This window comes from Kogia breviceps, chromosome 14, assembly GCF_026419965.1.
Source record: "Kogia breviceps isolate mKogBre1 chromosome 14, mKogBre1 haplotype 1, whole genome shotgun sequence".
Lineage (NCBI taxonomy): Eukaryota > Metazoa > Chordata > Mammalia > Artiodactyla > Physeteridae > Kogia > Kogia breviceps.
This window is the reverse complement of record NC_081323.1, coordinates 71,057,065-71,077,591: the sequence shown is the minus strand read 5'-3', so window position 1 is coordinate 71,077,591 and position 20,527 is coordinate 71,057,065. Positions and strand designations below refer to the sequence as shown.

The window sequence follows — 20,527 nt, the reverse complement described above, 5'->3', positions numbered from 1 at the left end:
CAGCGGCCACGGCTCACGGGCCCAGCCGCTCCGCGGCATGTGGGATCTTCCCAGACCGGGGCACGAACCTGTGTCCCTTGCATCGGCAGGCAGACTCTCAACCACTGAGCCACCAGGGAAGCCCTAAGGATTTCTTAAAACTTATTGCAACAAATCTTTGTGGTTGGTACTAATATGGATAAGGAAACTGAGCCACAGAGAAGGAAAATGACACACCCAAGGTCACTTCATGAGTAACTGGCAGAGTCAGGACCTGAACTCAGGTATGACTGACTTCAGAATCCACACTCTTAACCACCATTGTCTCTGGGCATGATCCTTAAATTGCCCAATGTCCCATTTTTAGTTGGAGGGCACTAAGTCAGCCAGGGACCTGGGGCAGGCAATAAATGAGGTCTGTTCTCCTACCGAGGCCATCTGTGACTCTCTGAACTACAGTGAGACCCACAGGTCTTTTATGAAGTCCATAAAAGTCCATCACTTTTATGAAGTGATGGCTCCAGGGATTCTGTTCCACAGTGGTCCCCTGGGTCAACAGGATCTGCAGTAGTTTGACCAGAGATTCTTTCCCCTCAATGAAGAGTGAAGTCTATTTCTTTACCACTTGAATTTGGGCTTGACCATGAGACTACTTGATCCAGTGGTACATTATCAAACATGATGCACAGGCTGAAAAAGCACTGATGCACTGGGACTCTTGGAACCCTGAAACCTCATGTGAACAAGGCAGAGCTGGCCAGCTGGAGGATGAGAGGCCATGTGGAGGAGAGCCAAGGCACCCAGGCCACCAACCGGCTCACTGCCAGTCATGTGAATGGGGCCAGCCTAGATCATCCAGCCACCAGACATCCACAGACACAAGCGAGAATCCCTTAATTTTTGTGCCCAAGACAAGTACCACACTTGACTCATCCTAGTCCCAGCCCTCAGAGACAAGTCCTCTCTTTCTTGTTCTGAGAAGATCTCTCAGGACACTGTGTATGTGGTCAGTATTCTAAGTGCTGGGTAACTGTAATGTCCATATGTAATGCTTACGACAATACCAGAGACTTGGTCTCCCTGAGAGGCCCAAGAGACAGCAGGATTGAGCGTTTCCAAGCAGATGAGACCAAGAACCAGGAGGATGCCTATAGATGACCAGAAGTGCCACCCAGGAACTCTGCGCTGTGTTTTGAGGTCCCCCAGTGGCGGGTGCCCATATGTATTGCCTGTTCCCATGGGCACTGAATGGTTGGGTCAATAGCTGGGTTCACTGGGACAAAGCCTGATTCATAAAATTCCCTCAGGTAGCCTAATATGCCATGATGGAGACCTAGAAGGATGCCAACCACACAAAGATCTCCTAATATCCAGAATATTCCCTGACTCAGACTGGACTTGGAATAGCAGAACGTAGAGGACAAAATCTAGCACATTCATTTTTCACGGATGGACACTGCTTTTCTACTCCATGAGCTTGCTGCAGGCCAGCTCCTCCAAGGTCACAAAGGAGGAAGGCACTCCTCCATACCTGCATGAGCCTCAGAGAGCCTGGCCAGGTTGGCAAGGAGGTGTGGCCAGATCTTTAATCATGTCTCCAACCATGGACAGAAAATGGTCAATGAACCAAGTCAAGCCAGTTCAGGAGTCTGGACCAATTCATCATCCTCAGTGCCAACCGGCCTTCTTGGAACTGTGTCCAGAGATAGAATCATTTCAGGTAGGCTGCCAAATCCTATGCATGCTGGCTGCAGGCAGTACTGCCTGCTCTCCCCATGCCCAAGGCAATGAACGGCTGCATGGCTCCATTCACAAAGAGCAGGGTCTCTTACAACTTACGGCGCCTACACACTCCTAGGAAGGGCAACTGCCAGGTGGCAGGCAGAGGACCCATTCATTCTTCAGGTGTATTTGGTAAACATCTGTCTCTGCTGTCTGCCCAGCATGTATTCACTGTAATTCATTAGCACTGCCATTATCATCTTCACATACGTACCAGACACTGTCTTATATGTATACGCTGGATACTCATAGCAAAGTTATAAGGTAGGGTTTTATTCACTTTCAGCTGAGGAATATAAAGCACAAGGGAGTTAAGTACTCTGCCCAAGGTTACACATGTCTAGGCTCCACCCATAGCCTATGATTTTAACCAGTACACAATACTGCTTCTCTAGTTCTCCTCTGAGGGACCACCTCTCCCCCACTCTCAAATCATGGGGTAGGCACACCGGCCGTCCTTTCCAGGAGTAAGCACATAATCAGACCTGCCTATCAGCATAACCATCCTCTGGTCACATATGACCCAGGGTCCAATGAGACTTGAGCTCTTGTCACTGGAACTGCAGCACTGATAAGACATTACGACTAAAGGTACCACAGCAATCATGTTCTCGTTAGGAGAAAAATCTTCATGAAACAGAAACCAGGACAGAGGAAGGCTGGGCCAAGACATGGAGAAAGAGATTCCTGAAGACCTCATTTCGGCCCCTTGATTCACTGTGTCTGAAGCCAGTCTACCCTTGGAGCTTTTCAGTTTCAGGGACCAAAATTTCCCTTTTCACATAAAACAGTTTGAGCTCTTTCTATCTTAGGCAACATTAAAAGTCAATGAATAAAGACAGGATATGGGAAACACCATCCTCTTGGCTGCTCTTTGAGTACCAAGCCTTGGTCTGCATGAACATTCAGAGCTGCATAATGGAGCCATGCTGTCCCCCCAAACTTCCCTGCCTGCTTTCCTGGGGACAAGAGATGGAATTGCACTAAAAGGGTCAGGGAGTGTGATCTGAGAGAACAGGAAGAACGGTCCCATCTTTGTCTCTGCAAACAAGCCTGTGAGGGCTTTGGTTGTTCTCTGTTGCCTGGAGTTTTTAAACCCAAGCACCACAGTCTCCAAGCAAAGCAACTTCAGTATTAGCTCTAGAGTGTGCGTGGTATGGCCCTGACTTGCAGCAAAATGGCAGATGACCACTTATAGAAGGCCAGCAAGAACATATGCAATAACAGACGGTACTTGTCACCACCCACTTCAAACAACCTCAGGTCAGCTGTCAAGTCTAAGGGACCAGGACAGGACCAGTGGGAGACAAAGCCAATGGGGAAAATTCCAGGAAAGTGAACCAAAGCAGGAACAAAATAAGAGAACCAGGGGTGACAGCTGCACAGAGGGTATGCTGAACGCAGTTCATGACTGGGCCAATGGAAGAGTGTGCATGGTGGAAGGTCCAGGACAGTTTCAGCTGCATGGAAAAGAATAACGCAAACAGTGAGACTTTACCAATAAGAGGTGCTTCTTATCTCACATACAGAGTCTGGGCATAAGAGAACTCAGTGTTGGCTCAGCAGCTCACCAATGTCATCGATGACCCAGGTCCCTTCAACTCTTCCACCCTGCCATGCTCAGGATGTCAGCCGTGTCTCCCTCATTGACTCAAAGGGTTGCCACAACTCCGTGCATTATATCCTCCCACAAAAATGTCCAACAGAACAAAGTAAGGAGTGTCTTCCCTTATCAGAAAGGAAAGTCTTCCTAGAAGCCCTGCCCAGACTTCCCCCCCGCAGTTCCCACTGAGCAGAATTGGGTCACGTGCTCACTCACTAGCTACGAGGGAACTTGCGAAAGCAAGTATCAGGCATCTTCAGCTTTTAGCATGAGAGGTGGCCTCTGCCAGAAAAAGAGTGGGAGTTAGGAATGGCTGTTGGGTAGGCAATCCACATGGTACCCCAAACTTTTGGAAAACTTGCACCGAGACTTTGCCATATCCTTAGAGCACTCACACTGTCATTCACTTAATATTTTCCTTGAGTCAATTTATCTTTTGTTTAACCTAACGACCTCTACCTAGATAGGAAATTTTATATCCCCACCATAAATGCAAAACCATTACCAGGCACATTTTCCAATCCATATTAAAATAAATCCATAATGATCAAAACAAAAATTGCCAGGTTTTGGGCTTCCCTGGTGGCGTAGTGGTTGAGAGCCCGCCTGCCGATGCAGGGGACGCGGGTTCGTGCCCGGTCCGGGAAGATCCCACATGCCGCGGAGCGGCTGGGCCCGTGAGCCATGGCCGCTGAGCCTGCGCGCCCGGAGCCTGTGCTCCGCAACGGGAGAGGCCACAACAGTGAGAGGCCCACGTACACGTACCGCAAAAAAAAAAAAAAAAACAAGAAAAATTGCCAGGTTTACCCAGAAGCATCCCTTGTCCCACCAGCAGTAATCATACTTTGGGGTACACAGTAGCAGGATAAGCTCACTCCTTCCTAATTCTTGGGCCCTAGTACAAAAAATTCGCTACCAAAGAGCTAAAAAGTACACTGTAAGGTACCATCCTAACTACCTTTTTATAGTAGCCATAAAAATTTAGCCCCTGCCCGCCACTCTTATGCCTCAGCCATAAACATGAAGACATTTTGCAGAATCACAGTAGGGAAACTAGCTGGTTTCTTGAAGTCACACACCCCTCTCAAAATGTTTTGTTTTGTTTTGTTTTGTTTTGTTCTTTCCCATTAAAATGAAAATCGTCTCAGAGGCTATAGGACCATGACATCCTGACTTTTTCGTCACAGTGTACTCACAGTTACCCAAAAGGATGCACTGACTGTGGACAGAGAGAGGTGACCAGGGCCCATTACTTACATCGGAGGCTGGACCCTTGTCAGCACCTGGGCAGGAGAAAGTGACAAACTCATGGCACCGCTTGTGCACGACAAAACAGCAGACTACAAAAGAGAAAATAAGGGTAGGAGTGGGGGAAAAGGAAAGTGGAGAGTAGGAAAGGAGGGGAAGAGAGGAAGAAATCGTTAAACCTGGACTTCACGACAAGTAAAGGCTTTATACCAAAATAAACAATGCCTTCAGCTTCTGCACCTTGTATTTTTTTTTTTTTTTTGCACCTTTTATTGAAGTCAAACTCTTGGGTACACCGATGTTACAACTTGCAAATTACTTCGCTTGTAAAGTTAACTAGGGATCAAAAGATCACATATGCTCAAACTTACACACCCCTGAAGATCGCTTAAGCTGTATGATCTTCCACTACTTTTGGAACAGAATGTTGTTTTTCAGATCGGGCACCACAGGAAGCTGTTGGCTTGTGTTTAGGTCCATAACGCTGAAGTGTGTACATTTAATCACTAGAATCACACTTAGAGAGATGCGCGTAATGTGAAGGGCATGTAGAAAAAGAGTGAGCAGGAACGGCGGACCCACACCTGCGTCTCACCCAGGAGAAGCCGTCAACTAAGTGGAAGAAATAGGCTACATGTTTACGTTGTTACTTGAGCAGTTTGAAACCAAATGTGTACATACATATATTTGAATTTGTATGCGTTAAACACTCCACTATTGGGGGACTATATTAGGAGGAGGGACAATTAGAGAATACCTACAAAATAAAGCTATTTTTTGTTGTTGTTCAAATCTATTTTTATAAACTCTAGACTGTGGACTCCTGGAGGATGGGCACCATGCTCAGAATCTTTCTAAAGGACATTCTCAGTAAATGAAAACAGAAGAGGAAACCTCAGGGCTACCACTAGTGATATAATTGACCTGGGCAACAATCATCAATGCTGCCAACATCAGAAAAAGACACTACCTGCCTGCTGATGAGAGTACTATGAAGAATCCTACCACCTGTGAAGTATTCTTGCCAAAATAATCACACCTGAATCACTTCCAAGAATCTTCATCCAACTACCAATTTACCACAACTACAAGTGACACAGACACATTTTAAATGACACCACAGAGAGGCAATGAGAAAAAAAATTTTAATATATAAGAATGTGGTAAGCTACAAGATGTTTTTTCAACAAATAAACTGGAAGAGGACAGGAGAGCATCTGTCCTCTTCTGGATGATACTGTAGCGATGGCTGCATTTAGAGAATATATCAAACAAAAAGTGAACCCTAGTATAAACAATGGCTTTTAATTAATAACGATGTATCACTATTGGCTCATCCATTGTAAAAAATGTACCACACTAATGCAAGATTCTTTACAAGCACTGTACATATATTAATTCATTTAATACTCCTAACAACTCTAAGGCACGCTATTCCATTTTTTTTACATTCTTTTTAAATATTCTTTTCCATTATGGTTTGCCATAGGATATTGAATATAGTTGTCTTTATTTTTTTAATTGAGATATAATTGATATAACATATTAGTTTCAGGTGTACAACATAATGATCTCATATATATATATATATATATATGACCATAGCAAAATGATCATCACTGTAAGTTAACATCCATCCATCACCAAAAATAGTTATAATTTTTTTCTTGTAATAAGACCTTGTATCTACTCTCTTAGCAACTTTCAAATATACACTACAGTACTATTAACTATAATCACCTCGCTATATATTGCATCCCCAGAACTTATCTATTTTGACCACTTTCACCCATTTCACTCACTCCCCACACCCACCTCTGGCAACAACCAATCTGTTCTCTGTATCTACAAGTTCACTTTTTGGTTTTGGCTTGGTTTTGTTTTTGTTTTAGATTCCACATATAAGTGAGTTCATATGGTATTTCTCTTTCTCTTTCTGATTTATTTCACTTGCAAATGTTAATAATAGGGGGAACTAGGGTGGAAAGGGGGTTGAGGGAGTATATGGAAACTCTGTATTTTCCAATCAATTTTTCTATATGCCTAAAACTGCTCAAAACAACAACAACAAACAAACAAAAATGGAAGACTGCAAGAGGAAAGTAGCAGGGCAGAGGAGAAACATACATTCAAAGAGCTTTAAGACACATATCAACTAAATGCATTGTTTGGATCCTAATTTAAACTAATAGTTTTTTTAAATTATGAGACAATCAGAAAAGTGGATATATTCACTTTTTGATGGTATGAGAGAATCATTGTTATTGATATTAGGGAATTATAATTTTTGATGTAATAATGGTATTATGATTATTTTTGTTAAAGAATACTTACCTCTAAGAATACATCCTATAATCTTTATGGATAAGGTGATTCTATTCAAAATAATTCAGAGTGACATAAAGGAGATACAAAGGGGAGGGTTATCGATGGGAAAAAAAAATTAGTCTTGACTGAGCATTATTGAACCTGGCTGATGGACACAGGAGGATTCATTATACTAACCTCTCTACTTTTATGTATATTTTCTACAATAAAAACATTTTAAATGCTCGTGGTTTAAAACAAGAGTTCCAAAGGGGCCAATTTCTTTCTCCTTTGCTTTCTCCCCTTTCTGTTTTAGTATTTACTGTATTTTATAAATAATATATGCTTTGTATGAAGACATTTGTGTCAAACAGTGTGTTTGTGTTGTGTGTGTGGGGGGGTCCCCTCTCTGTGCCTGTATATCTGTGACTGCTGAGAGAAATACATGAGCAGTGGCCAAAAAATGCCACTGATGGTTATCTCTGGGCAGTAGGACTACAGATTATTTTTACTTACAATCTTACATCTGTATTGTTTGAAATGTTGACAATGAGTACGTATTAATTATGTAATCAGGGAAAATAAGCCCACTTTCATTTTGAAACAAAACGAAGAGTCAAAGAAAAACAAAGGTCAGGAAATGAAAAATATGACTGTCCAAATTGGAAACTCAGTGGTTGGGCTGATATAGAATGGAGACAGCTAAAGAGGAACTTAGCAAACTGGAAGTCTAAATTGAGTGATTTTCCCAGAATTCTGCAAAACAACAAGAAAAAATAAAAGAAACGATACAAAACTGTAGGATAGATCCCAAAATTCTAACATCCATATAGAAGGATATTCAGGAAAGAACAGAGAGAATGGTAAAGAATGTGTACTTAAAGAAAATAGAAGGAAGTCCTCTAAAGATTAAGAAGAATTTGAGTCGTTAAATTGAAAGAAACTATCAAGTGTCAATAGATATGAATGAAAAAAACAACTAATGGTGAGGATTATCAAGGCTCTGAGATCATTGTGAGGACGTGTCCAGCAGTGGCAGGAAGAGAAGAGGAGAAAGATTACTGACAAAGGAACAAAAATAATTTTAACATCAGATTTCTCGTCTGCAACTTTGAATTCTAGAATACAATGGAGCAATGTCTTCAAAGGTTTAGAAAAAGTCATTCGAACCTAAAACCCCATACACAGCCAAACTAGCATTCAAGTGAAAGTACAAAATAAAGACATTTCCAGAATATAAGAACTTGGAAAATTTACTTCCCACAAAAGAAGTAATAGAGAATATACACTCTGCAAAACAACAACAAAATGAATGAATGGGGCATAACAAACAGTGGGGAAAGAAAGAACAAAAAGAAAAGCGGGGCGGGGGAAGAGAGACTTAAGTCATAAGAGATGCGGTTGGGAAAAAGACTATAAAATTGCAATATGCTAAGAGTCTTGCCTTATTCCTCAGGAGTATATAGGTATTGAGAAACTACATTTAGGACATTATAAGTTTAAATATGTGTGTTAACAATTAAGAATAAAAATAAGAATAGAAGTATTCTATATAACTTGCAGACCACTAAAAGAAAAAAATGGACAACGAAAACTTAATTCAACTACACTTCAGAAGGCCTTCCCATATGACCCAAATTCCTATAAATACAATTCTTTTTTTTAACTTTTATATGGCATCATTTGCACTTTGAACTCTTTTATCCATCTGTAATTTCTTGGTATCTGAAAGGACATGGATACTAATTTGCCATTTTTTCCAAATAGATAATCAATTGTGCCAGCATCTTTTATTGAATAATTCATCCCCTCTCCACTGATCTCAAATGCCAACTTTATTATATGCTAAATAATTATATACACTGGGGTCTGTCTTTGGGCCTTCTGTTCTGTTCCACTGATCTGTCTCATAATAAAGCAATATGGTATTTAATTATAGTACCTTTATAATATGTTATATCTTGGTTGGGCAAGTCCTCCCTCATTATCCTTATTTTCAACATTTTCTTGGCAGTCATCGTGAGTTCCAAGTGAACTTTAGAATCGGTTTATCAAGCTTTTAAAAATACCAATGGAGGGACTTCCCTGCTGGCGCAGTGGTTAAGAATCCACCTGCCAATGCAGGGGACACAGGTTCGAGCCCTGGTCTGGGAAGATCCCACATGCCGCAGAGTAACTAAGCCTGTGCGCCACAACTATTGAGCCTGCGCTCTAGAGCCCACGAGCCACAACTACAGAGCCCACATGCCACAAATACTGAAGCCCACGCACCTAGAGCCCATGCTCTGCAACAAGAGAAGCCACCGCCGAGAAGCCTGTTGCACCACAACGAAGAGTAGCCCCTGCTCACTGCAACTAGAGAAAGCCCGCACGCAGCAACAAAGACCCAACACAGCCATAAATAAATAAATAAACAAACAAATAAATAAGCCAATGTAATTTTTATTGGAATTATATTTAGTCAATTCCCCACCCCCACCCCCAGAAAAAAAAATTTATTGGGACTTTGGTAATTAACACTTTCATAACAATGAGTCTTTCTAGAAGGAATAGGGTGTCCCTTTGTTAAAATTTTATTTTATGTGTCCCAATAAAGTCTTAATTTTCTCTATAGTTATACAAATTTCTCACTTTGTATTATCTGAGAGGTCCTTTTTCTACGCTATTATGATTTTTGAAATCTTTCCCATTTTGTTTTCCAAGTGGTTATTGTTTACAAATAGGAAAGAAATAAACTTTCAGTGTATTTATTTTGTAAGCATTTTTAAAATTTGTAATAGTTTTGGGGGGTTTTCAGTTGCTTCTGTTGAGTTTTCCATGTAGAGAATCATATTATCCCCAATAATAACATTTTTCTCTTCTCCTCCCTGATAGATATGCCTCTTTTTTCCCCTTATATTTCCATGTCAAGAATTTCCAGAACAATGTAGAATAAAAGGGATGACAGCAGACAGTCCTGTCCCATTTGGAGCTTTTACCAGCTTCACCTCCCCCTCACTCTCTTCTCAAACTAACTTTTGGAATTTATATTTTCCTTTGGAATTATTCATAGTATTCTTCTCAGTGTGTTTCAACTGCATCATCTTATCTGGGACGGTGCTGTGCCCTTTCTCATGCTTTCTTCACATTGTATTGTTAGGGAATCTCTCTTTTTATTTTTTCCAGAGGTTCATCTTCCTTGTTGTCTATTTTATTATTCTTTCATTTTAAAGAAGCAAATCATGGACATATTTCTCAATTCCATTGTTTTTTTTCCTACTTGATTAATTGTTAGTTTTACTCTCACTTGTCCTACTTCTTTTATTTGTATTTGTACTTTTATTCCGTATTAGTTGGGAGTATCTGGAGTCAAATGGCCAGGTTTGGATGCATTCATCATTTGCAAACTATAGTACTTGGGCACATTACCTTATCTCCCTGTGCTTCAGTTTTCTCTCTGAAAAATGACGGTGATAATAATAATACCCATATTGCAGTGGTGTTGTCAGAATTAAACAAGCTAATCCATGCTCAGAACTGTGCCTAGCATATCATGAGTATTCAACAAATGTCTGCTGCTTTTATTCATTATTCTTTTTAAAGCTTCTTGAATTGACTGTTCAGTTAATTTCTTCCCATTCTTCTTCATTAAAAGTTTAAGATTTTAAAGCTAAAAACTTTCCTTTCAAGCACAGCTTTGGCTGCATCCTATGTTTTATATCTAGTGTCATCACTGTTTTAAGTTTCTACGTGGCCTATTACTGTGGTTTTCATTTCTTCCTTAACCCAGAGATGTTTAGGAAAGTTCTCCTTCCCCCCACCATTCACCGTTTATAAGCAACTACTTTAGTCTAGAACCTTTCTTCAAAATATCCAAAATATCAGTTATGATCTTATTCATCCTTACTCTCTTTGAGGGAAGGAGGGGGGCTCATCTCTAGTTTCCTAGTGTCTACCACAATTCCTGGTACATAACTGATATGTAAATAAATGTTTGGTGAATGAATGAACAAAAGAATGAATATCATCAGCCACAGAAAAAGAAGAAAGCCCAATCAACTTCATGGTAGCTGTAGCTCCTGGCTGGCCTTCCACATTCTACCACCATAGACAGGGGTAGGAAGACACCAGTCATCAACTAGGTCTCTTTAGGCAGCCTTCCAATTAGCCACAAAATAAACAATCCATCCCCACCAAGGTAGACTCAATATGCCAAGGGACTTGGCTACACACTGGCGTACTCTACAGAGAAGCCAGGAACAGACTGGAAAGTTGATGAGCTTCCTGTGAAGGTACTTACTTTACGCAACGTGCTTCTGAAAAGTTCTGCAAATCACATTTCCCACTAACTAAAACACTTCACAGAAAAGTAGTAGGGCTGGCTATTTAAAGAAACAAACTAAACCCTTTTGTGATACAAACAAACACCCCCACATTTCTGTTTGGCAAATTCAGGATAAAACTAGCTTTTCTTAAATAAGAGCCAACATTCAATGAGCTGCTGAAACACGTACCAGGTCCTACTTTCAAACAGGTACCTCGTAAGAGCCAAGAATTCCTAGATGCTTCACAGTTTATTCAATAACTCCTTGCTCTGTAGAGGTTAAAAGCCTGCAGCCTATAGCCCTCTGAATCCAACCCATAGCCATGCTTTCTTAGGACTACACAATGCGGTCTCAAACTCAAACGCCTAAGGGACAGATAAGCAATGAAAATGTCTGAGGGTCAGATGGGAGAATGCATGCAGGACCTGTTTAAAAGGGGAAACTGCTACTTGGCTCCAGCAGAGAATGAGATTAAGGTCCCAAGTACTATCCTCCTCCACTCCTCCCATATTACATGTAAAATCACAAAGGTCACAGGCCTGTAGGTAGAATAGCGTCTTTCCCCAACCTCACCAAAGATGTCCATGTCCTAATCCCTGGAACTTGTGATTATGTTACTTTACATGGCAAAATAGACTCTGCAGATGTGATTACATTAAGGATCTTGAGAATGGGAATTATACTGGATTATCCTGGTGGGCCCAATTAATTGTAATTACAAGGGTCCTTATTAGAGGGAGGTAGGAGACTCAAGAGTCAGAGAAGGAGGTGTGACTATAAAAGCAGAGGCTGGAGTGATGCCATTGCTGGAAAGGAACACAAGCCAAGGAATGTGGCCGGCTTCTAGAAGCTAGAAAAGGCAAGGAACAGATTGTCCCCTAGAGCCTCCAGAAGGAATGAAGCCCTGCAGACATCTTGATTTTAGCCTCATGAGACCCATTTTCAGACTTTTGACCTCCAGAACTATAAGGTAATAAATCTGTGTCATTTTAAGGCATTAAGTTCATGGTAATTTGTTATACCAGCAATAATAAACTGATATACCAGTCAAGGATCAGAAACAGCTCATTGATCCCAGGAGACCTCTCTGGAGTATCTGGTCCCAGAAAGCAATGGGACCCCAACTCTACCTCATACTGCACCCACTCCCAAATGCCCAACTCTAGCCATTATAATTTATTTGTTGCATCCAGAGAGAACTAGATGAAGTCATTAAATTTTTATTTTCTCTCTTTGGAGTTGATCCATCTCTTATTCCCTATTCTCACCAGGGTCTCAAATGGAAAACTGACATCTTTGGGAAGCAATCTTTGTCCCTGAATCCATAATTACCTGAGATAGATATCCCAGCACTAGCTACAGATGTCTGTGTTGGGAGAAGAAAGAGAAGGACCCTCAACACTCTCCTCAGCTCTCATCTCTCTCAGGAGGCCCCCAGACAGCCATTTCTCGAGAGAGAAATCCACAATCTGCAAGAGCTACAGGCCAGGCTTCTGGATCAGATGGACCTCAGTTTGAAGCCTCCTCTTACGAGCCATAAACTGAAGGACATTAGCCCAATTACTATGCCAATACTATCCCAATTACTATTACTATGCCTCTCTGAGCCTCCATCTCCTTCTCCAAAATGGGAATGACAGCAGTACCTACTGGGAGAAGGCTGTTGTGAAGCTCAAATGAGACAACACACACCAAGTGCTTGGTGGAAAGGGGCAGTTGAGTTGGAGGCACCAGCATCGCAATTTTGCTTTGCGATGGCCTGGGAGGATCCCTTTCCTCCCAGTCAAAGCTGACTCACTGGCACGAAATTCTGCCTAGTGTCCAAGATGAGGTGGGGCTCCCCTACATGCTTTCTGGAAACATCTCCATGATCAAAGGCAGAAAGGCCTGGTAACCATCTCCACCTAACACCTGGCCTCACTGGCATTCAGAAGAGTGACTCACATGGCCATGGACTTGAGTCTGGAAGGGCTTTCACATCCATGGTTTCACCTGAGCCACATCACGGCCCTGTGAGGAAGGTGTTTTGATCCACGTTATAACGACGGGGATGCTGACACTCAGAGAGACATGACTTGCCCAAGGGTGTCCAGCTAGTTGGTGGCAATGCTTATATTTGAAACCAGGTTTGTCTTTCTCTTGAGCCCACACTCTCAACTCACATGGTGTGGCTGCATTTGTGTTTGTCATTCATCTCACTGTTCCAGAAGAAATCCTCCCCCGCTTCCTCACCCCAGCCATCCAATCAATTGCTAAATCCTACTGATTCTTCCTTCGCAACATCTTTCATACCATATCCTCCTGTATACTCCCCACTGATTCCACCCTAACCGCCCTCAGTAACTCAGATGTGGAATCTTGCAATGAAACCTTAACTGGTCTCCCCCGAAATTGATGAGTCAAAGTTTCCATAACCACAGAGGAGATAAGACCACCAATGTTATGTGATTGCCATGATCTCTAAATGAGACATGGTGTACAGATACACAGCACCAGGGCACAAAGTAAGCTCTCAGTGAAGGTTTATTTACTTCCTTCCAGGTTAGAGGTTTACAGTCCAAGCTCTGCAGCCAAGCTGCCCGGACACTACACCAGGCACCACTACTTGTTAGCTCTGTGACCTTGAATAAGTCCATTGACCTTGCTGTGTCTTGGTTTCCTAGTCTATAAAATAGAAATAATAACAGTGCTTTTCTCATAGAGTTGTTGTGAGGATTAAATGAGGTCATCTTAGCACAGTGTGTGGACACAGTAAGAGCCTAACATATAATAAATACTGTCAATATTATTCCTACCTACTTCCCTCCACCCCCTGCAGCCTACACACTCCTGGAAAATTCATCCTGTGAAAACTCAGCTTGATATTATTTCCCTGCTCCAACACATTCACTGGCTGACTATCATCTAAAGTTGCACTGTCCTTGGGCTTCCCTGGTGGCGCAGTGGTTGAGAGTCCGCCTGCCGATGCAGGGGACACGGGTTCGTGTCCTGGTCCGGGAAGATCCCACATGCCTCCCACATGCCGTGGAGCGGCTGGGCCCGTGAGCCATGGCCGCTGAGCCTGTGCTCCGCAACAGGAGAGGCCACAACAGTGAGAAGCCCACGTACAGCAAAAAATAATAATAATAATTTTAAAATAAATAAATAAATAAAGTTGCACTGTCCAATATGGTAGCCACAGGTGACATGGGGCTATGCCAATTTAAATTAATTCAATGAAATTTAAAATTCAGTTCTTCGTTCACACTAACCACATTTCAAGTGCTTAATAGTCACATGTGGCTAGAAGCTACCACATTGAGCACTCATCGTAGAAAGTATTATTGGACAGCACTGGCCTAAAGAATAAAGTTCAAATACCACAGGCTGACATCCATCCATTCACATATAACCACCATCTAACTTTACTCTTATCTCCTCTCACTCCATTACCCCACACTCCTGCCAGTCTGGATGACTGTCCCTTTCTATAATATATTTTAGTCATTCCCTACTGTGCAAATCTGTTCACTACCAATAGCCCATCCCATGATGGCCACAAGGAAATTCAAGGCAGAGAGCTTAGTTCTCCAGCGGGCAGACTGAAGGCCAGATTGGAGTAGAAATGACACATTCCGCAGGATAATTCAGCTCAGGAGCCCCGTGGGACAGATAACGGTTGGCTCATCCTACCTGCTTTACTGCAGGGGTTACAAACTTAAATGCCTACAAAGGCCAGGCCTTGTGACAAAGTGAAGCCAGCCTGGTGTAATACAGCAGGGATGGGTGGCTGGAATGAACTAGAGAGCACGTGTCCATCCCTGGGATACTCAATTCCATTCAACAATGGCCCTGTGAGCGTTAGTCCGGTGTTGCCAGATGGGAATTTTTTTTTTTTTTTTGAGGTATGCGGGCCTTTCACCGTTGTGGCCCCTCCCGTCGCGGAGCGCAGGCTCCGGACGCGCAGGCTCAGCGGCCATGGCTCACGGGCCCAGCCGCTCCGCGGCATGTGGGATCCTCCCGGACCGGGGCACGAACCCGCGTCCCCTGCATCGACAGGCGGACTCTCAACCATTGCGCCACCAGGGAAGCCCGGGAATTTTTTAAAGCTCTGTGCAGACCATCCAAAAACATCTGAGTCCCACCGGTTTACAAGCTCTGTTTTGGCTGGTCTTCCTGACTCAAATACTTTCACCTTGATTACTTATTATCTCTAAGCTAAAATATCCCCAACCACAGAATGGGGACAAGATCACCTACTTCACATGTAGTTGTGAGGATGAGACCAGATTCATGTGCTTGGCATGTACCTGCCCCATATCTAATTCTTAATAAAAATATGAATGAGTGCATTAACAATGAATGAATAAATGAATGACTGGACTCTTTTGGTCACCCCCTCACTCAGGAGTCACCCATCACGGCTGAGTCAAGAGGAAGGCAGCTGTGGCCGGGGCCGTGGGCGGTACGTGTGCAGCTGTGGGCGGCTGGCCCCAGCGCAGTCAAGCTGCGTGAGCTCAGAATCATCTCACAGCCCTGCCTGGCCGGCCTTGGGTGTGCAGTGAGGATTTCTTTTTCAAACTGTATACCATGCTTCTGGCTTAAAATTCAAACATTACAGATGAGCGTATGGTTGAGAATCACTGCTCTTCTCCATTACTGGAGGGAACTATTTCTTGTCTATCCTTCTAGAGATATTCTCTGCCTGTGTGTCAGCACAGGTGAGTCTCTACCTATATATGTAGTATATATGTAGTATAATTCTCTATTTCCTTTTTGTTTTTTATCTATGTCCCTTTTGTTTCAACCATATGATACAATTCTACACCCCTGGTTCTCAGCCCTGGCTGCACGCTGAGTCATTTGGACTTTTCAAAACATATCAGGGCTCAAGTCCCGCCTCAAGAGATTCTGAGTTACTGGGGGGAGGCTGGGAACAGGTGGCTCAAATGTTGACGAGCATTGCTGATCTGCACACTCTACCCACGCTTTTTCCCAAAGTAGCACACCTGGAGGCCCATTCTATCTCACTATGTAGAGAATGACCTCATCCTGTTTCCATAACTGCATCTTATTCCATCATATGGGGCTACCATTTATTTAGCCCGTGTTAAAGGGAATTTGCAAAATTGTGGTGTTGATGATTGCCTCCTGTAAGAGAGGAGGGAGCAAAAGCAAACTTCATTTGTTTAGCAACAGCCCAGCACTACGGAGAGAACTCAAAAGCAAAAGCAATAGCCTTGGGGCTTCCCTGGTGGTGCAGTGGTTAGGAATCCGCTTGCCAATGCAGGAGACACGGGTTCAAGCCCTCGTCCGGGAAGATCCCACAAGCCACAGAGCAACAGCTTGTGCACCACAACTACTGAACCCGCAAGCCACAACTAGTGAAGCCTGCGCGCCTAGAGCCCATGCTCTGCAACAAGAGAAGCCACCGTAATGAGAAGCCTGTGCACCGCAACAAAGAGTAGCCCCCGCTCAACACAATTAGAGAAAGCACGTGTGCAGCAACAAAGACCCAATGCGGCCAAAAATAAATAAAATAAAATAAAATTTAAAAAGCAATAGCCTTGCAGTGGTCAGCAAATGCAGGAAAGGAATGTTTTCGTTTATAATGTTACCAAATTTATTTAACTAAGCCAGATAAAGCAGTGGAGCCAGCAAGAGGTAAAGGACAGGCCTCAGAAGTAAACAAACCCATGAGAAGAAAGCTGCCCCACACCACCACCTTTCTGCTATCCCAACCCTGGAGAGAAGGCCCTGGGCTGGACAGCTGCTGGGAATATCCTGCTTGTTTGGATAACGCATGGAGACTGTTCCTGACCCCTTGGCCTCCCCATTTTGATCAGGACCCAAAGGCGGGGGCAGTAAGACAAAATGCCATGGCCTAAGGGGAAACATCAACATCCCTTCATTCACCAGCTACATCCCACCCTAGAGCTCTCAGAACAGGAGAAGAGCTGGTCCCGAAACCAAGTGCGGTGAACACGCCCAACCAGCATCCATCCTCTCTGCTTCTATTTGGGGCATCTGATCCCCGGTTTCCTGTGAGCTGGCTAAGGATGCCCTCACGCCCAGCTCCCAGGGTGGACGTAGGACCCAGGCCACAGTGTGGATTCAGGGATGGGCATGTGACTAAGGTGCCCAGTGAGAATCAACGTCAGGACTCTTGCCGGAATTTATTAGGAAAGAAGCTTTATTTTGCAGCAGTACTGCTAAGCTGGTGGGGAACGAGTCTGCATCTGCCATCTTTATTATCACTAAGGAAAAGCTTTTCTGAGAATGAAGCCAGCAAAGAGAAAAGCAGGGCCAACAGGTATCTGATAACCACATATGAGCACCTGGACTCAACCAAGCCTGAAGGGAGAACCCCTTGACTTTTCTGTATAAGTCAACAGATCCCTCCTTGTCTAAAGCAACCTGAATTGGGTTTTTGTTTCTTGAGACCAAAGAACGTATGACTAATAAACCAAAGGTGAGAAGTTAGAGGATGGGCGGTGAGGGCCCCTCTTTTCTCCTATGTTTCGTGTGTTCCTGTAAATAGATCTCTTTTCTCTTTTATTTAGGGGCTTGATATTAAGAACATTCAATTCGATCAGTCCGTGTTGGTGAATTGAGGAAAGATGGGATACAGTGTTTCACCCTACCCTTATTCCTCTAAATATCGTAGTCCTATGAGGATGGCTGCACCTAGGAGTTTGCTCAGGTAAGAGAAAGTACCAGGAGGTATAAGAGTTGACAGGTCTCCTTTATCCACAGGCGCCTGTTACTTGGGCTTCTTTTCAGTAAGTGCCTGTAGGATGGGCATACCCACCTCGCTAATGCAACAGAGATTTATACCATCTGTCTACTACCAGCTCCTACCCTTGCTCATGAAGGAGGGACCACATAGCCACAAGGCCAAGTCTTTTCTTGACTGTCATGTCAAGAAATAACATGAGTCATATCTGCCAAATTGTGCCTCCAGAGCTAGTGGCTTGAAGCCCAGAGATAAATTCATGTCAATCCCAGTCCCCTAACTTACTCTGAAAAGCAAACAGAGAAACTTAATCCTCCGACAGGCAAAATACTAGCAACAGCTCTGCAAGGAGGGGTGGCCTGTTATGTGAACATTGCAAATATCACCCAATCAAAGACAGGGCCATGGAGATTAATTATAATGGGCATCTGTTGGTTTTGCCTGCACAGCGTCCGTTCTCCATACTGGTAAGTGGCATGCTGATCTTCCTTTGGGAAACCAGCCTTGCTCCATGATGTGCAGTCTTGGTGGTGCTGTCAATCAAGGTGCCCAGCTCTTCCCTGGCCAAGGGGTGGGGGTGGGGGGGCATGTGACCCAAGATCAGCCAATCAAACTCTTGCTTGAATTTGATTCTTGAATCAGTAGTGTTGCCATGTGAAGGTAGCCCATTAGTTCCTGCCACCTAGATCCAAGAGCCACTGTCCTGGACCCTGTTCCAGTGTCCACTGTTCAGGGTCCATTCTTCTGGACCTTGTTCTTTCTAAGGCCTGGCACTGTGTGAATGTAGAAACCCATACCTTTCCACTTGCTTTTTAGGACACCTACAGTCAATTTTTATTGCTTACAAAGAACCGAACAACTCTGGCCAATTCAAAGACATCTGATCTCACCCCCTTCTACAACATCCCTGAGGGACGGTCACCAAGCTTCTCATTGCCCACCTCCAGGACAAGGACTGCTCCACCTCCTAAAAACAACTCTAATACTAGAAAGTTCTTTAGACTGCACAGAACTCAGCCTCCCTGTAACTTCCCAATCCTGCCCTCCGTGGCCCCTTCCCCCTTTCCCTGGCTCCTCCTCCTGTTCCCCCTACCCCTTAACCTACTGGAATTCCTCAAAGGTCTGTCCCAGCTGCTGGTCTCTTCCCTGTGGACACTCTCTCCCCAGGCCATCTTGTCAATCTACAGACTTTGTAAATTACTGTTCATGCTGGTGACTCCCAAATTTGCACCTCTCAGCCAAGAGCTCTCCCCTACTTGCTCAGCACCACGATTTGGATCTCAACCTGAAGTTGCCCCAAACCAAGTGCTTGTTCTTTTGCCTCATTTCTGTTGTTGCTGCTTTTATAAAACAATTTATTAAATACGGTAAGATATATACTTTAGAGGAAACGATGGTTACATTCAAAAGGTCTTTGAAAAAATCATGTGGCATCCAATTTTTTAAATTAATAACAGTTACATTCCTTCTCCTTCGCCCTGTTATTAGACAAGTTTAAATTCACATAAAGTAACATGATATCTGTAAAGCTGAAAAATTTCCAAGCATATTGATATATTTTTCTTTACCACAACCTTAGCACAGGTAGCAGTGAAGATATATACACAAAAAACTAAGTCCCTTGTCTCCATCCCTACTTTTATTTATGCTTTCCAGGCTCTACAAAAAGGGATTTGAATATTCAAAATAATAGCATCATAAATCATCAAAGATCATCAAAGGGAAGTAAAAAGGGAATTTTAGGAAAATGCTTGGTGTTTCGACTAATTTAGTCTCCATTTGTATCTACCTTATATTCAGTTCAACCCTGGAAACAAGTGTGTTGAAACAAAGTTGCTATTGTTCTATTTCAGGGACACACTTGTAGTTCTTTACATTAGACAGTATGCAGCACCTCACCTCTGAACCCAAACTTAAAGAATTAACCAAAGGTAATAAAGTCAAGGTTTTTCCAATTTTCAGAGGTTCATCGGTGTTCACAGGAAAAAAATAAGGATGTTGTTGATATTGACCCTCTGAATGTAGTGTTTGTATTTTTGACAGAGGGGGGGAAATAATCAAGATCTCTGGTGAGAATCGAAATGCTACTTAGTTTAAACTTCTGCCTCACTTCTGATGTTTCCTCTTACTCATCCTGGGGGGCCACCCTTGGCTTCTCCCTCACTACTCACTTCCGCTCACCAATTCTGTCACACCTGACCCCAAATTATCACTCAAAACCAGCCTACTGGGCTTCCCTGGTGGCGCAGTGGTTGAGAATCCGCCTGCCGATGCAGGAGACACGGGTTCGTGCCCTGGTCCAGGAAGATCCCACATGCCGCGGAGCAACTGGGCCCGTGAGCCATGGCCGCTAGGCCTGTGTGCCCGGAGCCTGTGCTCGGCAACAAGAGAGGCCACAACAGTGAGAGGCCCGCGTACCGCAAAAACCAGCCTACTTCCCTCAGTGCAAAAATAGCCCCTGTCTGTGTTCTCCGAAGCTGTCATCTTGTTTCTCTAATGCCTGTCATCCCTCAGATCTCAGATGAGATGCCATTTCCCAGTTCTCCTGACCCACCAGCCTAGGTTTAACCTGCTTATCGTGCAAGCCCA

The 20,527-nt window shown here is 43.4% G+C and overlaps 1 protein-coding gene across 4 annotated transcripts in view; it reads right to left on the bottom strand.

The window, feature by feature from the left end:
• The window catches only part of PRKCB (protein kinase C beta), a 310,378-nt gene that overhangs the window by 174,398 nt on the left and 115,453 nt on the right, over nucleotides 1-20,527 (bottom strand). For all 4 annotated transcript variants that reach the window (XM_067013684.1, XM_067013683.1, XM_067013686.1 and 1 more), the window contains one exon: nucleotides 4,622-4,704. In XM_067013684.1, coding sequence (XP_066869785.1) covers nucleotides 4,622-4,704 — 83 coding nt within the window. The remainder of the gene's footprint in view (nucleotides 1-4,621; nucleotides 4,705-20,527) is intronic.